General features: G+C 36.5%; 1 protein-coding gene across 5 annotated transcripts; it reads right to left on the minus strand.

Moving 5' to 3' along the window:
* Positions 1-1,514: 1,514 nt before the first annotated feature.
* Rfx (regulatory transcription factor Rfx) lies at positions 1,515-23,660 on the minus strand. Of its 5 annotated transcripts, none has more exons than XM_090106966.1 (16): positions 23,520-23,660; positions 21,542-21,630; positions 19,950-20,048; positions 19,302-19,389; positions 18,715-18,786; positions 14,715-14,796; positions 11,141-11,394; positions 10,393-10,634; positions 10,020-10,186; positions 9,146-9,911; positions 8,654-8,845; positions 7,478-7,588; positions 5,433-5,905; positions 5,050-5,179; positions 4,475-4,674; positions 1,515-3,620 (listed from the first exon to the last, which is right to left on the minus strand). In XM_090106966.1, exons 2-15 carry the CDS (start codon positions 21,569-21,571, stop codon positions 4,480-4,482), a joined length of 2,901 nt encoding a protein of 966 aa, XP_089963092.1. In that variant the 5' UTR covers positions 21,572-21,630; positions 23,520-23,660; the 3' UTR covers positions 1,515-3,620; positions 4,475-4,479. The 5 variants fall into 5 exon arrangements, with proteins under 5 accessions (XP_089963092.1, XP_089963091.1, XP_089963088.1 ...); XM_090106965.1 differs by having other exon boundaries at positions 23,398-23,660; XM_090106962.1 differs by lacking the exon at positions 23,520-23,660 and adding an exon at positions 22,684-23,383 and having other exon boundaries at positions 5,433-5,893.
* Positions 23,661-24,481: the final 821 nt, after the last annotated feature.

Consider the following 24,481-nt stretch of genomic DNA (forward strand, 5'->3'; position numbering starts at 1 on the left):
ATCATAGATTATACGCGGTGTGTACCTTAGACGCATACATAAATCAGAAAGAGTAGAATGAATTAATTCGCTCTGACGGGATCACGGGAAGCCGAATTGGTCATTCGCCCTCCCCGGATTAGTGGAAAGACGCGGATTCGAGTCCCGCCCCGTGATCGAAATTTCTATTCTGAAAAAAAATATGCTTATAACTCCCTGTAATAAATTCTAAACGATAAGTTAAATTGATACTAGAAATGCCAAGTGGTTTTGAGTTAAAAGTAAAAAAAATAATATGATGATTGATCTATGGCAAACGTTTTAGCGGATCGAATGTATTCTACTTTCTATCGCTCTAGGAGTCTATAATATAAACAGGAATTTAAGCTATAGAGGTGTGTGTTTACACTACATAGGAATATAAACAATTTTGAATTGGGCCAAATAAAGCGAAAATGTGAATGAAGATTTTTATTATTATTTTTTTCGATTCGAGAGGTAAAGACGGAACTAGCAGGACAAGGAAATAGGTTTGAAAGGGCAGAAGTAAAAGACAATATTTTCAACACATGACTAGCTTTATTTCTGATAATAATACATACATAATGTATACATATCCGTTCGACGTGCGCTTAACCATATCTAACATAAGCTATCCAAACACATTTTGTCACTTAAGTAACAATCATACTTTTATTTGAGACTGCATTCCTTGACAAAAGTATAATAAAATACTTATTTAGTGTAGAATACACGTACAACATTTTTAAATAATCTGGATCATGTAAAGGGATTTAAAAACTTGAATTATTCTTCTATAATCTAGGTACTTTTGGGTTATAATAAATTTGTCAAACAGATCGCCTTTCTTTTGTTTTATATTACTAGATCTTTATGTATAACACTGCGTGTAATTCATTTCAAAGGAAAATTATATTCACAATTATACATCAATTCCTAAAAGAATCCAATTTTTTGCCAGTTTTACTTTCAAGGCTCACAATAAACTAGCGAAACAAAATTTAAAACTACTGGAATGCAGTCATTTAATTCGTTGCTCAAAACATTTAACAGACATAGTCCTTATCTAGCTCCATACAAAATAAGCTCGTGCATCTCACGCGTGCAGCTTGAAGCTTAACGTTCACGAAATATGTCCCTTTATATTTTTTTAATCTTTCTTGTGAGACTTTTTGCTAGAATTTTTGATAGCTATAGGGGAAGTACCCTAAAAAATTCTGGAGAAGTATTCCACCTTTCTACCTCCACAAATTCTAGTCTTATATAATGCTGATAAACTTTCTAACAAATTTTCGATAAAGCTTCAAGCTCCACCCGCTTTTTGAGACACTCATTACATACCGTTACACTTATGGTTACATTTAAACTGGATCTGAATATAAGTACATTTATTATGAGAACTTCACTCGGTCTTCGTTATTTTCAAAATTAAGAAAAAGGCATTTACAGACGCAGGAAAAACTTTCCATTAATCGCATCGGCTAGGAAAAATTTAATTTCAAAAATTTAATTTTTATGAAAATTTTAATTTCCACAAACTTAATAATGTCTATTTGATATTAATATCAAATATTATCTTGAAAAATACATGGACTAAGTGAAGTTCACATTTACACAACATCGATCTACGCCTAGTGCAATTTAGACATCAATGCAAAAATATTAAACATTCTTTATTGATATATCGACGAAAATAATTCCACAATGCGACGTAAGGCAATATACCGATTTCTATTTCATAAATCTGTAGGCACCGGTGAGCCGTGTACGAATTTCTAGTTTCTGATAAATATTAAATATTGTCATAGTATAATAGACATAAATACACAGAAATAAGGCTTATTCTCCTATACGCTTAGCAGAAAACATTTAACTACTTATGGACAGACGTGACATCGATTACACTTCACTACGTATACAGATTCCTCGTAAGACGCAAATGGTAATTCACAACGACGCTTATTTGCTTGAAACACAACCGTCAAAATTATTATTAACGCATTTTATTTGAGGTAAAGTGTATGTAAGGCAACAACAAAGGCATTAATAATTACTGTGTACAAAAATATTATATGGATATCCATAGACAACGCATGCTCTATTTTCCTGAATCTATAAACAAAATAGTATTTATGGTCACGGTCGAATGACCAAAAATCTAGATTACATAGCAAAATAATTTATAATCACCTGTTAAAATTGTATGTACAAACTGAAAGCCTAACTATTATGAAATTAATTTGTGAAAATATACCGTTGATAATTTAACGTTTGAACAAAAAGTTATAATTTAATAAATTTGCCTGAAAAATATCTACGTTACAATGATTCCTTTTTCGCTCTTTATTAATTTGAATTGTGTATCTTCTACTTTTTTTGTTGATTTACATATAGATAACATAATAGATACCTACAATTAATGACTTAGGCCTCCTTCAGGTAACGACGAGACGGTTCATTCAACTACCGTGCATAATTTATACAGTGCAATACTTAAAAATACACAAATAATTTTTAAACCCGCATACTCTATGATAAATACATCGCTTTAAAACTACAATTAAAATGTCAAAATTCTAATGTAGCTGTATCTTGTTTCCAAAATATTTAGTGTGAAATTTTCATATTTTTATCGAAAAAGCTATTAACATTTATTCTTTCTTATGCTACGAATAATATATTTAATTTTGATAAAGTTCAAAAACATCCAATAATGATTCTTAATGTCTACATACATGAAACGACAAAATGGCGTCTCAGACAACTCTGTTGTCTCTTATCCCAAAATAAACCCGCGAATAACATATAACTGAAATTTGTGCTTCACATAAAAATAAAGATAATCTTTGGTTTCTAAAATTATAATTATAAACCGTGCTTCCAAAAATAATTTTACTTAGACCTATTTGAAACATGGAAGTATATTTACAATAGTATTTATTTTAAATTGATACATCGTATTAATTTACGATATCCAAATAGCAGTACATATTTTGATTTCTACAAAGTGCTGGAAATCCTAACACAACTGATTTTTTTAAGTTTTACGATATCGCCTTTAATCTATAGAAAGAAATTGATGGACAAATTTTAAGAATTGTCTTTAAAAAGGCTACTCTACTTATAATTTTTATATTCACAACAATATGGTAGGTAATTAAAATATTAAGGCGACACCGTTGTCTCCACCTATAGTAAACCCTGAATGGAAACCTTCCACTCAAATTACTTAAATAATAATTAATTCCTAACACATAGTTGAATATAAACTTGTATTCCAATAAGACATAGATAGTTATGTAACATTATGAATGTGACTAGATTTCTTTGCTTGAATCCACGTACGAATAAACAAATTAATTTGGTTTAAATCTACAACACCCAGAAAAACCGGTAAAAAGGAATCCGTCAATTTTGACACTTCAATCACTTGTCACTTTTAAGAATAATAGTAACTTTTGTGGCAACTGAGAAATTTTCAGTAAGCAAAATAATTATTCACATGCAAAATAACGCACATGTGCACAGAATCACATTTACAGTCTAATAAGTTTGCCTTTTGAAGCTTTGGTGTAAATGCTCACTAAAGCGGCAGGTTCAGAAAATCCCAATCGGGAAACCTGAAATAAGAAACATGTAATGATTATCTTTAACTTAGGGCCGATTTTTCAATGCTTGGATAAAACTTATCCGTCCAATAAAGTATTACACAATAATATTAAAATGTTACGTAAACTGTCAAATACGGGCAATTAGAATACGTTTTTAAAATGGTAGTTTTACACATTATTCGACGAATAAGTTTTATCCAAGCATTGAACAATCGGACCTTACATAATATAGCGTTTAAATTGACCCATGGGTAGTTTCATCAAACATAGATATTATGTTTTCTTTAGCTCAAGTGTCGTGAAACAGAACGCAAATGGTAGCTATAATTTTCATGATTACATTGAATGAGATCTATTTGAATCTTCATAATGCACTCTTGTATCGCATTATTTGACTATTGTGTTATTTATTATTATTAAAAAGTATCTAACAATTTGTCTAGCTGAAATCATTAAATGGTAAAACCAGTGCCAAGTGTCAAAACACTGAACCTGAAACTTCCAGCAAACATATTGCACAACAGACAAATAAAAAAACCTTTTAAACTTTTTCATTACAAAGATCATCGTCATAAATTTAAAATTTGTAGTATGACGTCAATACAAAACGTTTTTTTTCCTCAAGATAAAATTTTGAAGTGAAAACTTTTTTAGCGGCGTTGAGCACTTTTCTGTAATGGGTATAAAATCTTAAACTCGCGTCAGGACACGTGACCTGATCGAAAAATCGTAAGACGGATACCATTCCAAAATATCAAACATGCTCAACGTTAATAATCAAGTTTTCACTTCTGCCGGCACTCCCCCAGTGCAACCCGTCTTTTTTTCTTAAATATATTTGCAGAAAAAGGATCTCAACCTACCGACGCTATTCAGAGAGGCGCGCCTTCTTGCAGTCGAGCTCGTCGTCGTCATCGTCGTCGTCCTCCCCCCACTCCCACTCGCCATCCCCGCCATCCCCAGCGTCTCCCCCGTCTCCCCCCTCCCCATCCCCACCCTCCCCGCCCTCGCCCTCCTCCTCTTCAGCGCGGGCTGGCTCTTCGGGCAACTCGTCGTCTTCATCCTGGAATAGATATTGAATGAGTTTCACAAAGAAAAACTATACAATAAAGCAAGATAGTTTACTTATAATAATGTGAAAAAGTGTTTCTATAAAAAGTTAAATGTGTGTATGTATGCTTGTACATGCGTGTGCATGTTTTTGTGTACTGAACATGCCTCGCGTGCAACACGGCAATATGTTTATGATTGTGCATGTTCATATTTTGGGATGTATTGTAAATGGGGCGGTGTGAAGTGTCTGTGTTTGTTCGCGTGTGTATCCACGAATTCATGCTGTAGGGCACGTATGTTCATGTATACATGTATATGTGTGTGAATGTGTATGGCTGTGTGTGTGTGTGTGTGTATATGTGCGTGTGTGTATGTATGTACTCACGAGCGCGCGCTGCATGACGGCGATGGGCGGCTCGTGGCGGTGCGCGGCCACGCGGCGCTCGATGAGGAACGCCACGTACTCGTCGTACAGCAGACGGATCAGGTGGAACGAGCCGAACGACGCCGCCGACCTGAGGACCGACCTGCTGTGAACCTTTGTGTACGGTACATAGTCATAGCCTAACGGCCAATAAGCTTATATCTAATACACTGGAGATTTCAGTATGAACATTAACGTGTAACAAGAAAATATGACCTTGAATGACGCCTGTATGTTTTTTTATCCCTTTCACACCTAACTTGGCAAGTTGGTGTGAAATTTATAAAATTTATATTTATAAAAAAGTCTTCTTCCACACTTGACAACTCGGACCGCCCACTAACCTCAAGGTCAGCTCGCGTATCACCAGCGAGGAGTAGAAGGACCAGTCGAGCAGCAGTCTCCTGGCCCGCGCGGTGAAGTCCGGGCGCGCCTGGTGCGGCGCGAGCGCGGCCCGCACGCACGCGTCGAGCCACCCGCCCACTAACCTCAAGGTCAGCTCGCGTATCACCAGCGAGGAGTAGAAGGACCAGTCGAGCAGCAGTCTCCTGGCCCGCGCGGTGAAGTCCGGGCGCGCTTGGTGCGGCGCGAGCGCGGCCCGCACGCACGCGTCGAGCCACCCGCCCACTAACCTCAAGGTCAGCTCGCGTATCACCAGCGAGGAGTAGAAGGACCAGTCGAGCAGCAGTCTCCTGGCCCGCGCGGTGAAGTCCGGGCGCGCTTGGTGCGGCGCGAGCGCGGCCCGCACGCACGCGTCGAGCCAGCCCGCCCACTGCTCCAGCGACGCGCCGCGCCCCAGCGTCGCCTGGAACGAGCACTGCGAGTGTGTACCGACTGGGTACCCCCGTGCCAGCTAACTTATAGTCTGGCCAGCCAAAGCTGAACCCAGTAAAGGGCGGCAAATTTAAAAAATATGGACCTGGTAACATCGGCTTTATTTGGAAAAAAACATTTTGATACTTTTGATATTCATAAAAGTGATCATAGTATGTATATAGGTACATTAGGAACACAACACAGCAGGATTTAAACATTATTAAAGCAAATTATTTGAACCGTTTTCAACAAAACTGACAACTAACTACGCAGAAACGCCATGATGACATTCCATAATGTGGCCGCTACAAAAAACTCTGGGTTCAGCTTTGGCTGACCAGACTACGAAGCCAAAAGAACGGCATCGGACGCTAGTTCCGCGCTTACGACATAATCTATACTAATATTATAAAGCTGAAGTTCGTTTATTTGTTTGAACGAGCTAATCTCGGGAACTACAGGTCCGATTTTAAAATTTTTTTCGGTGTTCGATAGCCCATTTATCGAGGAATGATATAGAGTATATAGAGCGGAGCGATGCGGGTGAAACTGGAAAGCACGCACAAATGGACGAGCATTGCGACAATGTACCTAGCAGGTGTCGGTGCGCGTGTGGTAGATAGATACCAATTCCATACGTATATGAACGCAGCTAGATATGCGTACAAATACGGCTACCACATAAACAAGCACCGCGCCGGTGCCAGCGGCTATTAGAAATAGCATACAGACGTCACGTTTATTCTTTACCAGACATACTTTTATGTTTATGCGACCACAATACATAAAACGACTTTACAAAATATACCAGATATAATAGTTTTCTACACCGACACGTCTTACAGATATAACACACGTCTTCCATAAACAATTAAATAAACACTAAACTTTCAATCACCAAACATACCACGTAAGTTTATTTTATGTCACCCAACTATCGAAAATACCACACAGGCGATTACCGGATAAACCACACATACACATCAGTGTATTTAATAAAATTACATTTTTAATTGAATTCCAATAAATAAGCTTAACAAGAAAAAAAAAACTTGAGCGATGTCAAGGGACATCCGGATGGAACGAAGTGTTAAGTTAGAGAGAGATAGACAGAGAACCACGCGCACCGCGCCGCACTGCTTACAACTATAGCAAAAAGTGCCGTGACAACTTTTCGTAAGAATTTTTTCCGTCTAGCCCCCTTTCACGACGCGCGATAAGGAACTTTCTTCCAAAATTATACCATCCATACTAATATTATAAATGCGAAAGTAACTCTGTCTGTCTGTCTGTTACTCAATCACGCCTAAACTACTGAACCAAATTTCATGAAATTTGGTATGGAGATATTTTGATATCCCAGAAAGGACATAGGCTACTTTTTATCCCGGGAAAATGATGCAATCCCGGAAATCCCACGGGAACGACAACTATGCGGGTATTTCTTTGACTGCGCGGGCGAAGCCGCGGATGGAAATCTAGTATTATATAAAATACAAAAATACAAAAAATTTAAATTAAAATGTTCGTAAACCCCACACTATTACAATAAGTGTCCCCCCAGATTTAATACCTTGAAGTCGGCCTCCAGCTTGTGCGCAGTGGGCGCGTTCCCGCACGCGCAGGCCCACGCCGCCTGCTCGCGGACCACGCGGAAGTCCACGCGACTCAGGTCCGATACCATCTGCAATGGAAATGTCTTTGAAATCAAGTATTGTTGAACGCCTTCCCACTTCTGATACTTATAAAAGTAATTAAAGGAGAATGACCACGGGTGGTATCGGTAAAATTTTAGTTGTGTCGCGTGTTCGTGATATTGTTAATTTATATCTGTAATTACCGAATTGCGGATTTTTTAATAATTGGTTATGTAAAAAAATAGAATAAATACTTGACAAATTGACATAAAAATCGATACCAAGTTGAGTATTTTTATAGTAGAGCCAATTTAATAGGCAACATTTGACAGTTTTGGTTTTATCTGCGATAAACCACTTTTGGCGCTCTTTTTTTCTCGAGATAAACGTTTGGTTTTGTCACGATAAAAGTGGTTTATCGCAGATAAAACCAAAACTAAAAGTAATTACACAAAATGCTCTGACAAATATCTTGCAAATGTTTTAATATAATTGTTTATGAAAAAAAAATCATAATAAGTATTACCATGTCAAGTAGAAAACGTAAAAGTGTGAAAATTAGAGCTAACTTGGTGATTTTTTTTTATCGAGTCAATTTTAATATTTTATGTTTTTGATTGAACAGAATCGTTGAACATATCATCTAGTTTGATATAATATATTTTATTTTTTAGATTTGGTCTTGAATATTACACGTATCATCTAATAGAAGATTGGTAATTTTGCTTTATACGCACCCTTAAATAAGCTCGACTATAATCATAACATTGACAATATGAAGCGTTAAAGTTATAGTTTCTATTTGAAATGAAATTGTTCGACGTTTTTTATTTATAAAAAAAAATACTTATTTATAAATATTACCTACCTATGTAATAAATTTAACGTTCATCGTTAGTTTAAACTCAATAAAGTATATTTTTGAAGTGTGGAATAAAACTATTGTATTATTTTTATTGTGAACTGCGGCTTATTTACATAAAAATTTTAATAATATCTAAAAATCAAATCAAACATCAATCTTTAAATTGAGCTATATTTCATCTTGACACAATAAGTTTGATTGCGATACCAAGTGCCATAGTCACGTGTGTGAGTGTGTGTGTGCATACCTGCTGTATCTGATGCTGGTTGGTCAGCACGGCACGCGCGGCCTGCGCCAGGTGGTTGAGAGAGGTGTACCGGCGCAGGGCCCCCGCTAGTGCGGCCGCGGCGGAGGCCTGCGCCCGCACCGCCAGGGCTGGCGCGCCGCATGAACCGGCGGATAGGGCTGACTCGAGCGTCTTCGCGAAGTTGCGGATCGCCTGAAAGTGTGCGTTTATTATTAGTGTCTTAGAAGTCTCGTCCGAAAAAAAAATCAATATCTCTCTGTTGTTATTGCTGTTAATGGGACTATCCATTTAAAACATAGTGGTAGAAAGATGCTAAAAGTCCCTCATAATCTAAATAAATAAAATAAAATTGTCTTATTTTAAATGTTAAAAACAAAAAATTCACACCTCTTACAACCCAAGTAGCGAAGATACTACTGAGAGACCTCCATAATTTTTTTTTAATATCTATCAATTTAATCAAGTGAAGTTGTAGTCAACATCCCCGCATACCTGTGTGAGCTGCGAGGGTATGGGCCGCAGCACGTCGGGCAGCAGCAGCTCCACAGCGCGCTGGTGCAGCCGCAGCTCGGCGCGGCGCAGCCACACGGCCACGTCCCGCCGCGCGGCCAGCTTGTGCAGCGCGCGGCGGCACAGCTCGGCGGCGCGCTGATACAAGAGAGTGTACCTGTGTGAGCTGCGAGGGTATGGGCCGCAGCACGTCGGGCAGCAGCAGCTCCACAGCGCGCTGGTGCAGCCGCAGCTCGGCGCGGCGCAGCCACACGGCCACGTCCCGCCGCGCGGCCAGCTTGTGCAGCGCGCGGCGGCACAGCTCGGCGGCGCGCTGATACAAGAGAGTGTACCTGTGTGAGCTGCGAGGGTATGGGCCGCAGCACGTCGGGCAGCAGCAGCTCCACAGCGCGCTGGTGCAGCCGCAGCTCGGCGCGGCGCAGCCACACGGCCACGTCCCGCCGCGCGGCCAGCTTGTGCAGCGCGCGGCGGCACAGCTCGGCGGCGCGCTGATACAAGAGAGTGTACCTGTGTGAGCTGCGAGGGTATGGGCCGCAGCACGTCGGGCAGCAGCAGCTCCACAGCGCGCTGGTGCAGCCGCAGCTCGGCGCGGCGCAGCCACACGGCCACGTCCCGCCGCGCGGCCAGCTTGTGCAGCGCGCGGCGGCACAGCTCGGCGGGCGGCCGCTTCCAGAAGCTGCGCCGCGCGCGCTCCACCGCCGCCGTGTCCAGTGCCGCGACCGCTTCGAGGAACTCTACGCCGTGATCCCTGTGGAATACGGTTCAGATTAGTATGACATGTTACAAAACGGCAAGAGGCTACGCTACGCTACGTTAATATGCTGCAAACATAAGCTTTTACGATTTTAAATCTCACCGATGATGGTTCTTAAGCAGTTGCAGCGCATTCGGTGGTACATCTTCGGGCATATCATCTATGAAAAGTTCTGGAGGATCTGGTGGCACCACCGTGCCTAAGAACTGACGATGTGCCACGCCGTTGAGTCCCACTGCATTTTGTTCCGGTTCACGTTCACGAGACTCCTGGTAAAAATTGAAAGAATAATCCTAAAGTTTGTAATGTTTAAAGTATTTTGTCCTGTTCGCACTTAAAAATTCTGAAATTTTATTTAAAAACATTAATTATTCCTTCCGCAACATTTTTCTTACAAAACTATAAGAGGTATTAATATGAATTTAGGGCGACAATAAAAAGAGTGGTGTTATAAAGAACAATTCTAATAACCGACCTGCTGTTCATCCAGGTCCAATTTATTGAAAGTCGGCGAATCGCGTGGCGCGGTCGGTTTAGCGCGTATCCCATAGTAGTGGTACTTCGAGTTGCCTCTAGTGCCGAGACGACGAGTTCTCAATCCGACGAACACGGAACGAATGAGTTTGCCAAAGGATGCCGCGTTGACTGGTTCGAGGCGGTGTGTAGCGCAGTGGCGTAGGTAGTGTGCGTATAGAGTAGATCGGGGGAGGGATACACCTAAAAGTTATTTTAAATAATATGTAGATAATGTTATTTGACAAATTCGTATAATTGACCGCAACTAAACATGAGACAATACACTGAATTTGAAGAAAATTTTCTTGTAAAGTTAACTGGTTCACACATTAACTTAGTGACGATGATGTACCTAAAAATGACTGGCTGGATTTAAAGAACTAGCTAACGATGTTATAGCATTAGCACAGAATATCTAATAGTAGTACTGTAGTTATAGGCAAGGTACAGATACAGTTTGAACAGTAAATTGTAAATAAAAAAAATGTATAACCGTTATATTTTTCAACAAATGTGTAAGAATTAAAAGTAGATCATTTTAATTAGCTCAATGTTAAAGTTATACGTTCTTCAATCTGAAGAACTTTAAATCCTTTCTAGACTTATAATAACGTCAATGCTAACCAAATATAAACAAAGGACAAATTTTTTGGCCAATTCATTTCGACTAACACGTTTTCCGCCCACGCCACCTGAAAACCACTCACCTTCCGCCGTCTCATAATGATCGAGCAGCCACTGCACGGTGGCGGGCGGCATGCGGGGCGACGGCGCGGGGGAGGCGGGCTGCTCCCCCCCTCCCGCACCGCCCGCCCCCGCACCGCCCGCCCCCGCACCCCCCGTGGCCTCCGCGGTGAACGTGAACTCGCCGCTCCACTCGCCGTCCGCGCCCGCGCCCGCCTCCGCGCTCACCGGCTCCACGTTCGCGACGCCGAACACGGGGTACGCGCGGAGCGTTTCCCTGTTTTTGACGTGATAACGTTTTTAAAATCGTTTTAGTCGGGTGACATGTTCAGAAACTTGTGTCACACCAAAACCTCACGAGCGCGATCGCAGGTATAACGAGAGAGAGACGGACCGATCTCCCGTCTCATCTCGAGCGCTGCCACCAATAAGACGTTATCACGTAAACATCTCGATCGTAAACCTACTTTACAAACAACCAATTTTTTGTTTTTTGTTGTATACTGGCTGGTATAAGCTTTGCCCGGAGTTAAGAGGGAAATATAGCTTATGTTAGAGTAAAGATGTAGCTTTCTATTATATGAATTTATGAAATCGGTACAGCTGTTTTCATTGCATACAAAAATACAAATCTTTTTAATATTAGAGTAAAATTTTTATAGGCTATAAATATAGTACATACCTATACAACATAGACAGAGAAGCCATTTAGAGGTCAAACTCTACGACGGGCTCACAAAACTCGGATAGTCAGTAGGTTTCTTACTCAGTAGATATAGGTTATGGAACATTTGTCTCTAAGCCGCAATGTTAACCGAAAAGCAAAATAACAAGGACGAAAATAATTGAGTCGGCATTTAATTTACAGTCTGAAAGACATTCGGCCATTTAATTAAACAGCTAAGCAAATTATTATAAAATATAGAATAGAAAACACCTTATTGTACAATGCACACAAAAATAACATTTACAGAAATAATAGGTTACTTAAAATAAATATGCAATTTTAAAATACATAAATAATAAAAATGTATAGGTCCACCGTCCACTCCACAACCACGCGACGGGCGCCGAGCGGACGTCACGAGCGAGCGCAGTGGTATAAATTCACCAAAATTTATACCTACATCATCTATCATAAGTGACGATATCAAAAACACTACAAAATTATGCATATTGCACGCCTCATAAGCGAAGCGTTGAGGTGGGTACTACTGTCACTTCGCGCAAAACATCAGATTTTTCAAACTTAAAATGTCTTTATGTATCATACATTGCACTTGTAAGATAATACATACACACACATATTAAGAAAAAACACTATTTTTAACATTCATGATATTTTTGATGTCATTTTTGTTATTTAAACTAGTTAAAAAACAGTTTAAAAAAGTTCTGTCTTGGACGTCCGTGTGTCTGTATGTGCGGAGGATTTTCTTGTTAACACGATAGCGACCGAAATACTTTACTAATCGAATCTTTTTTTTTCTGTTACGCTTGAGTATGCTCAGGAATAGAACCCTTTCATTTTTCAGGGTCTGATTCGATGTGGTTTAATTGTTATTAAATAAACAAAAATAATAATTAAAAAAAAATTATGAGGCGTGCACTTTTGGATTTTCCAAACTATTTTAAAAAGTCTATTTGCTTTTTTATTAATTGTTGAAAGAGGGTGAACAGTTGTGAGTTGTGGCCGTTGGTTTTGACTCTCGAGCATTTTGCCTTTTGATGAAAATTCCGATCGAAAACTGGTTAAAACTGAAAAAACTGCGTTTTTTCACGGTTTCCGGTTATATACAGGTAGAATTGTGTAATACCTTATCCCATCCACTTACACAATACTCATATAAGGTGGAAATCTTTCTAACCACGTTAAGAAAAAGATCGTTCAGTATTTTCAGCAGTTTATTCGTGTTCATAGATATTTTATTTAGTGAAAGATTACTTATAAGTATTCCACGAATGGTTAATTTGTTGTTATATAGCAAATAAATTAAATTTAATTAGCTCGTGCTATGTAGCTCCCTTTTGGAGAAATAATTTTAAACCAGACCAGTAGTTTTGCAGCTATTGAAATGAATACATTTCCAGCAAACACAATTAAAATGTCTCGTGATAAAACATATTTAAACAAATTATTTTTAAAATCAATTTTCGACTTGAATGGTTTTCACACAAAATTTCTTATGTTACAACGACAGAAGATGAAATAAATAAAGTTTTGCCATGATAGATTTTTGTACTAATAGGCCTGAAGATGATGACACAAAATATTTGCTGATATGTACCAGATTCTTGAGGAGTCTAATTACGTAGGTAATGACCGAAAGGAAAAGGATGGTTATACCGCTGCATGCTGGTACCGGCTACGGCGGCCGAACCTCGTAGGCGTTAATCAAACGTATCGTAATCAAACGGAAAGTCGAACATAAAAATTAATTTATTTTGAAAGAAGAAGAAAGAAAGGAATAAATATTTTCCGATATTAATCGATAATTAAGAAGAGAGCGGTAGACTAATGTCATTTTGGTACAATCAACAAATATTTTGAGCCACCATCTGCTATTCAATGCATATAGTCTGGATAGATGTCCAGATTACATTTCTTGCACAGGCATTGTTTAACTTTTTTTTTATATTTTAACATTTTTTTTTTTGTTATATTAAGATAGTTACTTGACGCATGACGACCTTTGTAACTGAATGACCAAATGTTCAAATGCAAAAACGGTATACTAAATTTCGCCAAGTGATTATAAAATAACAGATCGGATTAGAAACATCGAGCTTCGCTTCAAAACTTATATTGGTGATTTTACTTGAAACGTCGCTTTGCTGGAAATGGAAATGTGTCGAATGCCAGAAAAACACATTGTGGAAATCATATACAACTCTGTCATCGCGGTAGACCAAAGATATTGCGAGTTGATAGATCATTTCGCATATCAGTATGTTTTATTGGTTAGACAATCCGTACAAATATTAGAAATGCGAAAGAGTGTTTATTTGTCTTTCTTTCATGTCGTAACGGAGCGATTTTGTGTTTGAAGATAGTTAGGAGGCTAGCTGATAGATTAAGCGACACTGATGGAAAATGTTTTTTTTTTATAACTTGAAGAATTTCATATCACAAGATATTATCTGGTTATGATTTTTCCGAAAAAATGCGCCTCATAAAATACTAGCAGTATTCATCCATGACCATTCCTATATAATGCCTGTCTGTCCATGTGCCGCTTTCGCAGTTAAACCACGACACTAATTTGAATGAAAAAAGTTATAAATCTAATCGTAATCAAAAATTTTTCCGTCGGTTTTGCGTAACTGAGGCGCAGAACAAGTATAAATATTAAACGGTGTCAAGATCCAATCATATAAAGCCACGAAACCTTAACTTTGTGAGTTCTATAATAATGTGCGTATAAAAATTTCCTTTTCAAATTAAATATAAACTGGGTGTCCGATTTATTCGTCCGACGGATAACTTATATCGGCGACGACTAACTAAAAATCTAGGAAAACTCAAGGCCTATGAAAAATATAGCTGAATAACTAACAATTGACAATAGAAATGTTTTGGATTAGTCTATTACTCACATATGTGCTTGCGGCCCCTGAGTATAGATCTCTTGAGGCTCCACATATTGAAGATGGTAGTTGACGCCATTCCCACCCTCGCCTGAAACAGAAGGCAACATTAATATATGTATTTAATTTAATAAATCCATAATCTATTAGTAGTTTTATTATATTAGTAGTCTATTTAATTAGGCGTTAGTTCTGTTAATATTAACAAAGAATGTCCAATATTGCAGCGCAGTTAAAATTAGCAAATTAGTATTGTTAATACACGCACATTTTGAGACGATTAACGAATTATTTTTCTATAATCTAAAAATAGTAAATGTTCTGGAAATTTCCATTCCCATTCACGTGCTAGACATTGCTCAACAAAAATTGAAATGAAACGCGATTTGAATGGAACAAGGCGCGACCTGTCTGTCCGAACATTGAAAATTTTAAATTTACATTTAGGGTGCACTCACACACATCAGTCACCGTCACGGCACGTCACCGGACAGGATTAAAAAAAAATATGTATCAATAGTTCTAGTATGACTCTGTTCCCACACGACAGTCGCCGGCACGAAATCTATCAGTGACGTCCCCGGTCAGGCACGTCAAATAATCTTTCCATACATGTATCATACTTTTATCCCCACTCACCCGGTGCCGTCACGTCTCAGTTCAGTCAGCGTCGTGCTACCGTCAATTGCTACATGTTCTCTAGCGTGACACACGTCTAATCACTGACTAACCTGATGTATGTGTTCAATGATTCAGTCAAACCGGCGACGTGACTGACGGACAACATGACGGTGACTGGTGTTTGTGGATACGTACACAAACCGTCACCGATCAGTCATCGGTGACTTGACGGTGACTGATGTGTGTGAGTGCACCCTTATAGGGCATCTAGCCTCTAGGTAATTTGAGTCCTTGACAACGGTACTCACAAGGATAATAAGCGCGGTATCGAGGCACCTCCATTCTGTAGGAGGTCTCCCAGGCAACTCATCTCGGAGCCAGCGTCCCGGCACGAGAGGGACGTCCCTCCGCCCCTCTTTAGGTGGGTTTTACACCAATTACGTTAGGGGGATTAAAATAGATCGAGGTGAAGGATTTTATATGTTTCAATTTCAATAGTTACGAAATATTACTTGAGAAATTTTTATTTTTATTTCTGTGATTTTGACAAACCGCGATTTTTGGGCTAATCTCGAGAGCATTAGTACCTATTTATGGTATATTTTATAGCATTACATTGTATTTTAATATATAAATTAAGTAAGTGCATGCAAATTATTCTTATAAAAGTATTCTCAACCTGTTCGGATTAATATTTTCAGGGATTTTAACCGTATTTTCTATTAATCTTCTTTTTAATTTAAGTCAATAAACTAAAAATGTAAATATGTAAAATGATTTGACTGATACTCATTGTATTTAACATCCAATGCAAATTCATATATGTACCAGACTAATAAAACACTTTCGCATCGCTTTCACTACCGCACGAACTTTATGCACTATATCCGTCTCCGTCGCACAGTCTCCCCCCAGCCGTCGCCACGCCCACCGCGAGACAGCCTACGTAACTACCCCTTTGTAAGTTTATTGCTTTATTTTCAATCACCTCATCACAGGTGGATTATTAACAAGTTTTGAGGGGTGATATAGACCAATTAATTTGCTTTAGGTAATAGTGTGCAGAACTAAAAATTAATCAGTCAGATTATTATGGCTTTTTTAATGTTTAATGTAAGGGTTTGTTCCAAAAAAAGTTTAATAGATTTTTATATATTTACATAACGATCATTTTATTATTTTTTCGCATTGTATCGCAATATACTTACTTAATTGTAAAATGTGGAAAAATATCGTTCAACGTCGAAACGGCAATGAGTGGTTAAAAAAATACGAATATAAATCAATTTTTCTTCTTCATAAAACACAATACTTTAGAAGTTTAAATGGTATCGATTTAAACATTTTACAAACACACTTTTAATATAGATTTGCAAGACCATTATCATTTCAAAATTATAACAAAGCCTCTTTTTTTAATCGCAAGTTATAATAATTTGGAAAATCCAAAAGTGCACGCCTCATAATTTTTTTTTAATAAATATTTATTATTTTTGTTTATTTAATAACAATTAAACCACATCGAATCAGACTCTGAAAAATGAAAGGGTTCTATTCCTGAGCATACTCAAGCGTAAGAGAAAAAAAAAGACTCGATTAGTAAAGTATTTCGGTCGCTATCGTGTTAACAAGAAAAAGGATCCGCACATACAGACACACGGACGTCCAAGACAGAACTTTTTTAAACTGTTTTTTAACTAGTTTAAATAACAAAAATGACACCAAAAATATCATGAACGTTAAAAATAGTGTTTTTTCTTTATATGTGTGTGTATGTATTATCTTACAAGTGCAATGTATGATACATAAAGACATTTTAAGTTTGAAAAATCAGATGTTTTGCGCGAAGTGACAGTAGTACCCACCTCAACGCTTCGCTTATGAGGCGTGCAATAATGAAATAATATTTAGTCTTTGTTTGATATTCTATCTAATTTTAAGAAACAGGAAGATTTCGATTCAACTTCAATCCGACAATTTTTATTGGAGCAGATACAGATACGGGTACAAACTGACCTCTAAATATCGATGCCACGATTTACTAACATAAAGCTCGTTACTCAGAAAACATAAGTACCTATAGCTAATTTTTCAATTCATTGATTAAAAAAAAATTGTTAAAAAATAAATTAGGTATATTTGTGGGTATATTTATCCGAATGGAAATCAATAAATTCAATATCACAATCAGAGCACATGACATTTCTCATATAATAAAATAAATTCGCAAAAATCGCGAACATAAAAGAAATATCAAAGAGCGTGGACCGCGTAACATCAAAGTGAAGCAGGTGGGCAATCGTTACTGCATATCCGATGGGTACATTGATAATAATCATTCAGGTAGATAATCCGAAGGGGCATACACAATTATCTATTATTAACAACTTTTATTGAAATCCACACCCCAATTCGACCTGTTAAACCATTTTGCACCTTATAACTATACAGAAAGGGTATGTTTTAAAGTGATAACGAGTTCGCACTGATAGTTTGATGTAGACCGTTTAATAGGTATCAGTTTGACAGGTAGAAGATAATCAGATATATTAAATATCAGAGGGGACGGATGTTTGGTCCATCTACGACTTCTGTTTACATGTTGTTTTGACTTGAAAGAGTAGCGAATCCATAGAAAAAAATATGGATTTCTTATTATTTAAATAAATATTAGGGCCATATGAAGATGAACATTATTAGGGCCAATTTTATCAGATGAAATCAATATTCAGATGTTACAGAAAAATGAAAATATTTGAGTACCGTTTACTAAAATACAAACACCGCGACCTCGTGTTGTATCATATGCAATGTACATAATATATATTAAAAGAAAGAAGAAAGCGAATTTATTTGCTTGCTCGTAAAATTTTCCTGAAATATTACAATGTTCGTAATTACAGTGTCTTAAAAGGAAACTTCCCGTTCTCGGATACAAATTCATTTCCTTTCAGAAACGCAAGCGCAGCCGTGGTAACGCAAGCAAAGCCCATAAGTACTAATTAATAATCTTATGGTTAGAAGCGCAACCTTGTTTCTATTTCTTTCAATTAATCACGTTATTATTACAAATCCATACAAAACAAATTAAAAGTATTAGTCACCGTCTTTTGTAAACTCACCACCTTATCCCCACCTAAATTTATATAAAAACCATTATACAATCATTCCATATCAAGCCACCAAAAGCGAGTGCAAAGCGACGTCACAAAACCAAACCAAAAAAAGGACTTGTATGCCGAGCACACGTCTCAGAAGTGAAACTTCTTTGGCAAGATCCAAAGATACCAAAATCGTCGCCTTACTCCATGACGCGACCTTGAAATTTTACTCTCAACTCTAAAGAAGTTTCACTTCAAAAAAGAAAAAAAAAGAAAAAAAAACTTGCATTCATCACCACTGCTGCTCTCAGCCTTAACGTAGACAGCCTCCACAGATCCCGGCGTCAACACATCTCGCACTGTGCGTCAATAAAACATGTGCTAGTCGGTGCTTTATAGATATACAAGCGGACACATGCTTATATAAAATAATATATATCTACAGATAACTTTGATTTAAAATAACGGAAAATTTGAAATTAAAACTGATCTTAGGGCCATCATAATCATCAGTAGATATTTTTCTGCTAAAATAGATAGTCAATAGGCATATGCTATTCCTAGGTTTCGAGTTATAATTAATGTTTTTATTTTATTACATTCATATTGTAATTTGCCTTCAAAGTTCAAATCAACAATAAAAAATTTCGATATTGAATGTATTTGTAGAACTAAGTATAAAACATAGGTAGGTTCGTAGAACAGAGATGTAATCAAAGTATTAATATCTGCAATTCTATAAAAACAAATTCGGGTGTGCATACATATTCAAAAACTAAAATAACACTTAAATATCTACCACTTAAGACAAATTACATAAAAAATCTACATATTTCTAACTAAATACTACAATCATTCAAGAACCAAAACTTACTTGCGACAATATACGTGTGCTGCGTTTCATTGTTGGGACTAGAATGACCAGAACTATCGCCGTTCACTTCCACCACCGATGTTGATACCTGCAAACAATTATAGATATTGTAGGTATTTTTAAAGAAAACTTTGCTTTCGGAAAATATTCAGATTTTTGAAAAACTCTGCATTTCCTTTAAATATGATATAACGTATTCAAAAGACCCCTTCGTACTGTCTACAATAACTTGCTTGAGTTGGATAGGCTCTAAATAAAATTTAAAAACAGTATTTTTTGCAAGACATATTTCAAGATTATAAAATTCTCGTATCACAATGTTAGTTACCATATTCCTCCGAAACGGTTAGACCGATTTTCGTGAAATTTTGTTTGGTTATTGAAGGTAAGTTAGAACTGCAAATCGATCAACATTTTTCTTCTCCCTAAATGATAAGAATAAGGAACTATTTTTGCCGGGCCAGCTAGTAATTTGAGTTATTTCCACTTGAAGAAGAAACTTTGATCCAGCCCAGTATTTGTATTGACAACAATCATTTGGATTATAGCAACGGTGACAATTGCTACTTTTATCCTGCTGTTTTCCATTTAAAAGCTTTCAAACTCATGTGACGCAGTCTGAAAAATAGAAAAAGATATGATAGGTACCTGCTGTATAGCATGAGACAGATGTATCGTGTTAGGTATCTCCGGTATCACGATAAGATCTCTTACAGTGTTCGGCGACGCGTTCCCAGCGCTTGTGCCCTGTAATATTAAGAACTTGAATAATTCTAAACTACTAAACTAAAAGATGTAATAAATTAGGGTATCTACAAAAAAGATTTGGATCCGCTCTTTCCAATGTTCAACAAATTCATAAATCGGTGTATTAACTATACCAGTAATTAACTGTGTAGGTTGTGTCTAATATGATAACATATCAAAAAATCAGACATTTAAAAATAAATTAAGTTCATTTATTTGAGCTTTAAAGCGTCTGATAAAAGTTTTGGCTCAGGTGGCGCAGGTGTCACTGGTAGAGCTCCACAAACATTCAGATATTAAAAAGTACACTAGAGACTACCGTGAACAGAAACTTATATGCTTTAGAAAATAAGTTGTGTCTTACGGCTCTCGGATCTTACTCTATTGCGTAATAAGGTAGATTATGCAGACTACATTTCGTGCTGAATATCAATAGTTTTATTTTTATACAATATCAAGAGAAGGTCAAGAGAAAGAAATAAAGTTATCGCTACCATTTGACAATCAAGCTAGGAAAAATATTAAGTATCGCCATAATAAGCTTTTTTTAGGTCTTCAAAAATATCTATGAATTAAAATGATGAAATCAACCACAAAAAATATTCGGGATGCTATTAGTAGTTCAAAAGCTGTAGTATCTCTTCAAACAATTAATGACGATTGTCTCTAGAATTCGCCCTCGCACCTTTTTCAGTCGGTAACTCAGCGTGATGGAGAAATTTTTATAGCCAAGTTAAAGAGTTTAATTTCATTAATTTACTTCAAGTTAAATGCAGAGTGCTTATTTATATTTATCTTATATGATAATTGCACAAAATCCTCTGAAATCATTTTCTTTTCGGATGCAATATCGCTGTTATCTGCTCGATTGTATAATATAATATCAACAAGTTTTCCATAATAATTAAGGATACCTTCCGTCAATACAGCTATGAATGTACCTATACCAAAATACACCTATCCCTATTCTCTATTGAGATAACATTGTTGAAATAGATCAGCAATGCTATCTCAACCTAGACCGATCGATCCGATGATCGCGGACAATCTGCCAAGCTGCCAAGCACATTCACAGTTACCATAACCATCATCCTACTATTACAAATCCGATAGTTTAAAAGGATAAATGTTTGTAAATCTTACACGCAAGAACTGCTCACTTTAACCCTATTTGAAATTTTCCAAAAAGACAGATTGGTGTGAGCACTGTTTTTTCCGTTATTTTTAAATCTATACAAATTTGAAAGGTTTGTTTGTTTGTTTGAACGCGCTAATCTCAGGAACTACTGGGCCGATTTGAATTCTTTCGCTGTTAGATAGCCCATTTATCGAGGAAGGCTATAGCCTATAGGCTATGATATATCATCACGCTAAGACCAACAGGAGCGCAGCAATGCGGGTGAAACCGCGGAGCACAGCTAGTAAATAATAAATTCATTTCATCCATGTATCGCGAGATTATTATTAGCTGAAAGTTAAATATCATATAAAACCTGTGTGGGCGCAGCCAGTTGGGCCGCCATATCGGGGGAGGCGGGCGGCGAAGACTCCACAAGCACCTCGTCGCCCGCACAATCAAAACCTGCAAATTTGATCAAAAAAAAGGTTGATTTTTTTCAGACTTGATTATTGATCCCAAAAAAAAAATATTCAAAAAATTAAAAAAGAACTGTGACTGTAGTTATAACTCTTGAATGTGAGTTTCACATATTAGTTAAAATAAAAATATTAGAACAGAAATTCCAAAATTAAATTGAACAATCAAACAAATTAATTTCAAAAACAAATGATGCACATAAACAACAGCAACATATAATCGAAAATCAATTACACTGTTTTGTCTGATGAATAATATAATTAAAAATAGATTGAATATTTAATAAAATAAAAATAAATGTATTCAAACACACATCAGCCAATTTTAAATAAAAAAAATGAACTTTGACCAGTTTACAATTTATAATTAAAATATGTACAAGGTAATAAAATTGTAACCCATTGTATGTTAAGCTGTATATTCAATGCACATGTTTGTAATCAAATACATTCTTGTTTTATAAATGAAAAACTAGACCAGTCATTATAGTTGCAATTTAATACCCTACCGCTTGCAACTCATTAATTTGAGAGGGATTATAACCCTCCTCTTAACTAATTGACTACCTGTACCTTGATTTATAATATTAAAATAAAATGTGAAGGAGATTTAAATTTTACATGAATAACTTTTTTTAATTCATACATAACTTAATCAATCCCCAATTAAAATATTTAAATTATCAATGCATTATGAATATTATATTGAAATAAAAAAATATATAAGCATCAATACAATTTAAATATTGAGTACTAAAGCAAAATGGAAACAATGCAAAAATGTATATCAGCATTATGTTTGAAGAAAAATTATATATTCTATCTAAGAAGAAACCTATGATTAATCTCATTAAGAAACATTTAGAATTACACATTTATATTAAAACATAAAACATTATAGGATTATAGCTGTGGCATAACATCATCCCATCGGATAGAGATGTTATTGATCTGTCTCCGACTGAGAGAGAAGTATCCGAGGTGTGTTTCCAGGCAACACCATCCCTCCGCACCTTTACACAAATAATACAACACTCACTCTCGAGATAAAACACATTCTCAAAGCCCATTTCAGACATATTTCACGATTATTATATCACATGTAAGTGAAATTTTCAAAGGCAAGTCTGCATTATTGTGAGTCACAGTAACAATACTATCTAGTATTGATCAAACAACGGTTTCTATGCCACTGTTGATTGCTGGAGCTTATTTTGTCTGAGTTATGTGTCGGTGTGATAGTGGGGTTGTGCAGGTGTGTCACGCTCCGGTGACACCACCTGTCTATGTGTTACATGCATGGGTGAATGTGCATATGCTTATAGCTTTTATTGTAACAGTTGGTTCTTACTGTTTTAACTATTGTCAGTGTTATTCAACTGTTTTTTAATTTCTTAGTGATAAAATTTGAGAAGAGCTTTTGTAGATATTGATTGTTTGCTGAATATGCTTTTATTTTGATATTTTGGGCTAATCCTATGTTATCTCTATACATGACGAAACTCCCTGTTGTCGAATATCAATATATTGTCTTTAAATGTGTGCGTGATAAAGTCGGTGCCAGGCACTATATCGCACCCCTATCCCGATAGCATTGATAAGTTGATACGTAATCGGTTTCTTGCTTTTTTAGGGATAATAAACGGGGAGACAAAGGCATCATTATCAACACGGTCGTCATTTGGGAAACTCGTGTTATTAACATCCGACTTAACATCCCAAGACTGGAAAATAATATAGAAATAAAACCAACCTGCCAGCCATACTATTCAGCCAATTTTCATCACTGTTAATATTTTATAACAATTTACAAAATACTCTTATAGTAAAACCTCAATTATGTGACGAAATTATGAAGAAAAATATGATAAATACTTTTTTTATGTAACTGGAACTATGTTGTTGTAGCTACACCCGTTTCCTAGGCTACGGAGCACGGTATCTTTCATCCGGGGAATAAAAAAAAACTATCATTAGTGATAAAAGATGGCGCTGTTACTAAATTAGTGTGGGTTTCGAATATACTCGAGTGATTATTGATCGATTCACGATTGTGAAATAAGCTAACGATAGCGGGCTCATAGGTTCGGTGGAAAATTGTAAATTTCTATAAATAGTAACTCATACCGTAGCTTCGTTCATCTAACAAGTGAAAAAATATTTTTACTTGCGTAGAATATTGCAAAATGTAAAATTTTTGAAACTAGGTAACCAAATTAAATTCCTCGCTATTTCTTATACGTATGGTGTTAATTATTATATTATTTTCTTTATTTCTAGCACAATTTCCATTTCAATAAAAAATTAATAACTAATTAAATTCATTCATTCATTCATTACTATTCATTATCCTCTAATGATCCTATACATAGTAGTTTTGTAAGCACCTCAATTATGCACTTAAAGATTTGACTGGATTTGACTGTCCATTGATTAAAATTGTATACTTAAGTCATCCGATACAAAGCATTAACGAAATACAAATTAAATAACTGTTTAAGTATACCTTCCACATTTTCATCGAAATAATAAACAGTATCTGAATCTAACTCCGTGATTATTTCTGCTTTTATTTTATGATCTATGTTCTTCTTTTGAGATGTTGAGTGTATTTCAGTTTTATAATTCATATTGTTAAAATTTAATATTGTGTCCTTTATCTCCTTGGTAATTAATTTTATTTATTCGAGATCTTCAGAAGAAATCAATTAATATGACAGTATTTTTTTTTATTTTCATTCGATGTCAAAAATATGGTTTCGAAATTTTATCAAAAGAGTTCAAGTATTCTATAGGTATCTAAAATTTTCATGACATTGTTACTTATTATTTTTCGC

Source organism: Colias eurytheme, chromosome 11 (genome assembly GCF_061535395.1).
Source record: "Colias eurytheme isolate Ceu_HAF_F1 chromosome 11, ilColEury1 Martin Lab GWU primary, whole genome shotgun sequence".
Classification (NCBI taxonomy): Eukaryota; Metazoa; Arthropoda; class Insecta; order Lepidoptera; family Pieridae; genus Colias; species Colias eurytheme.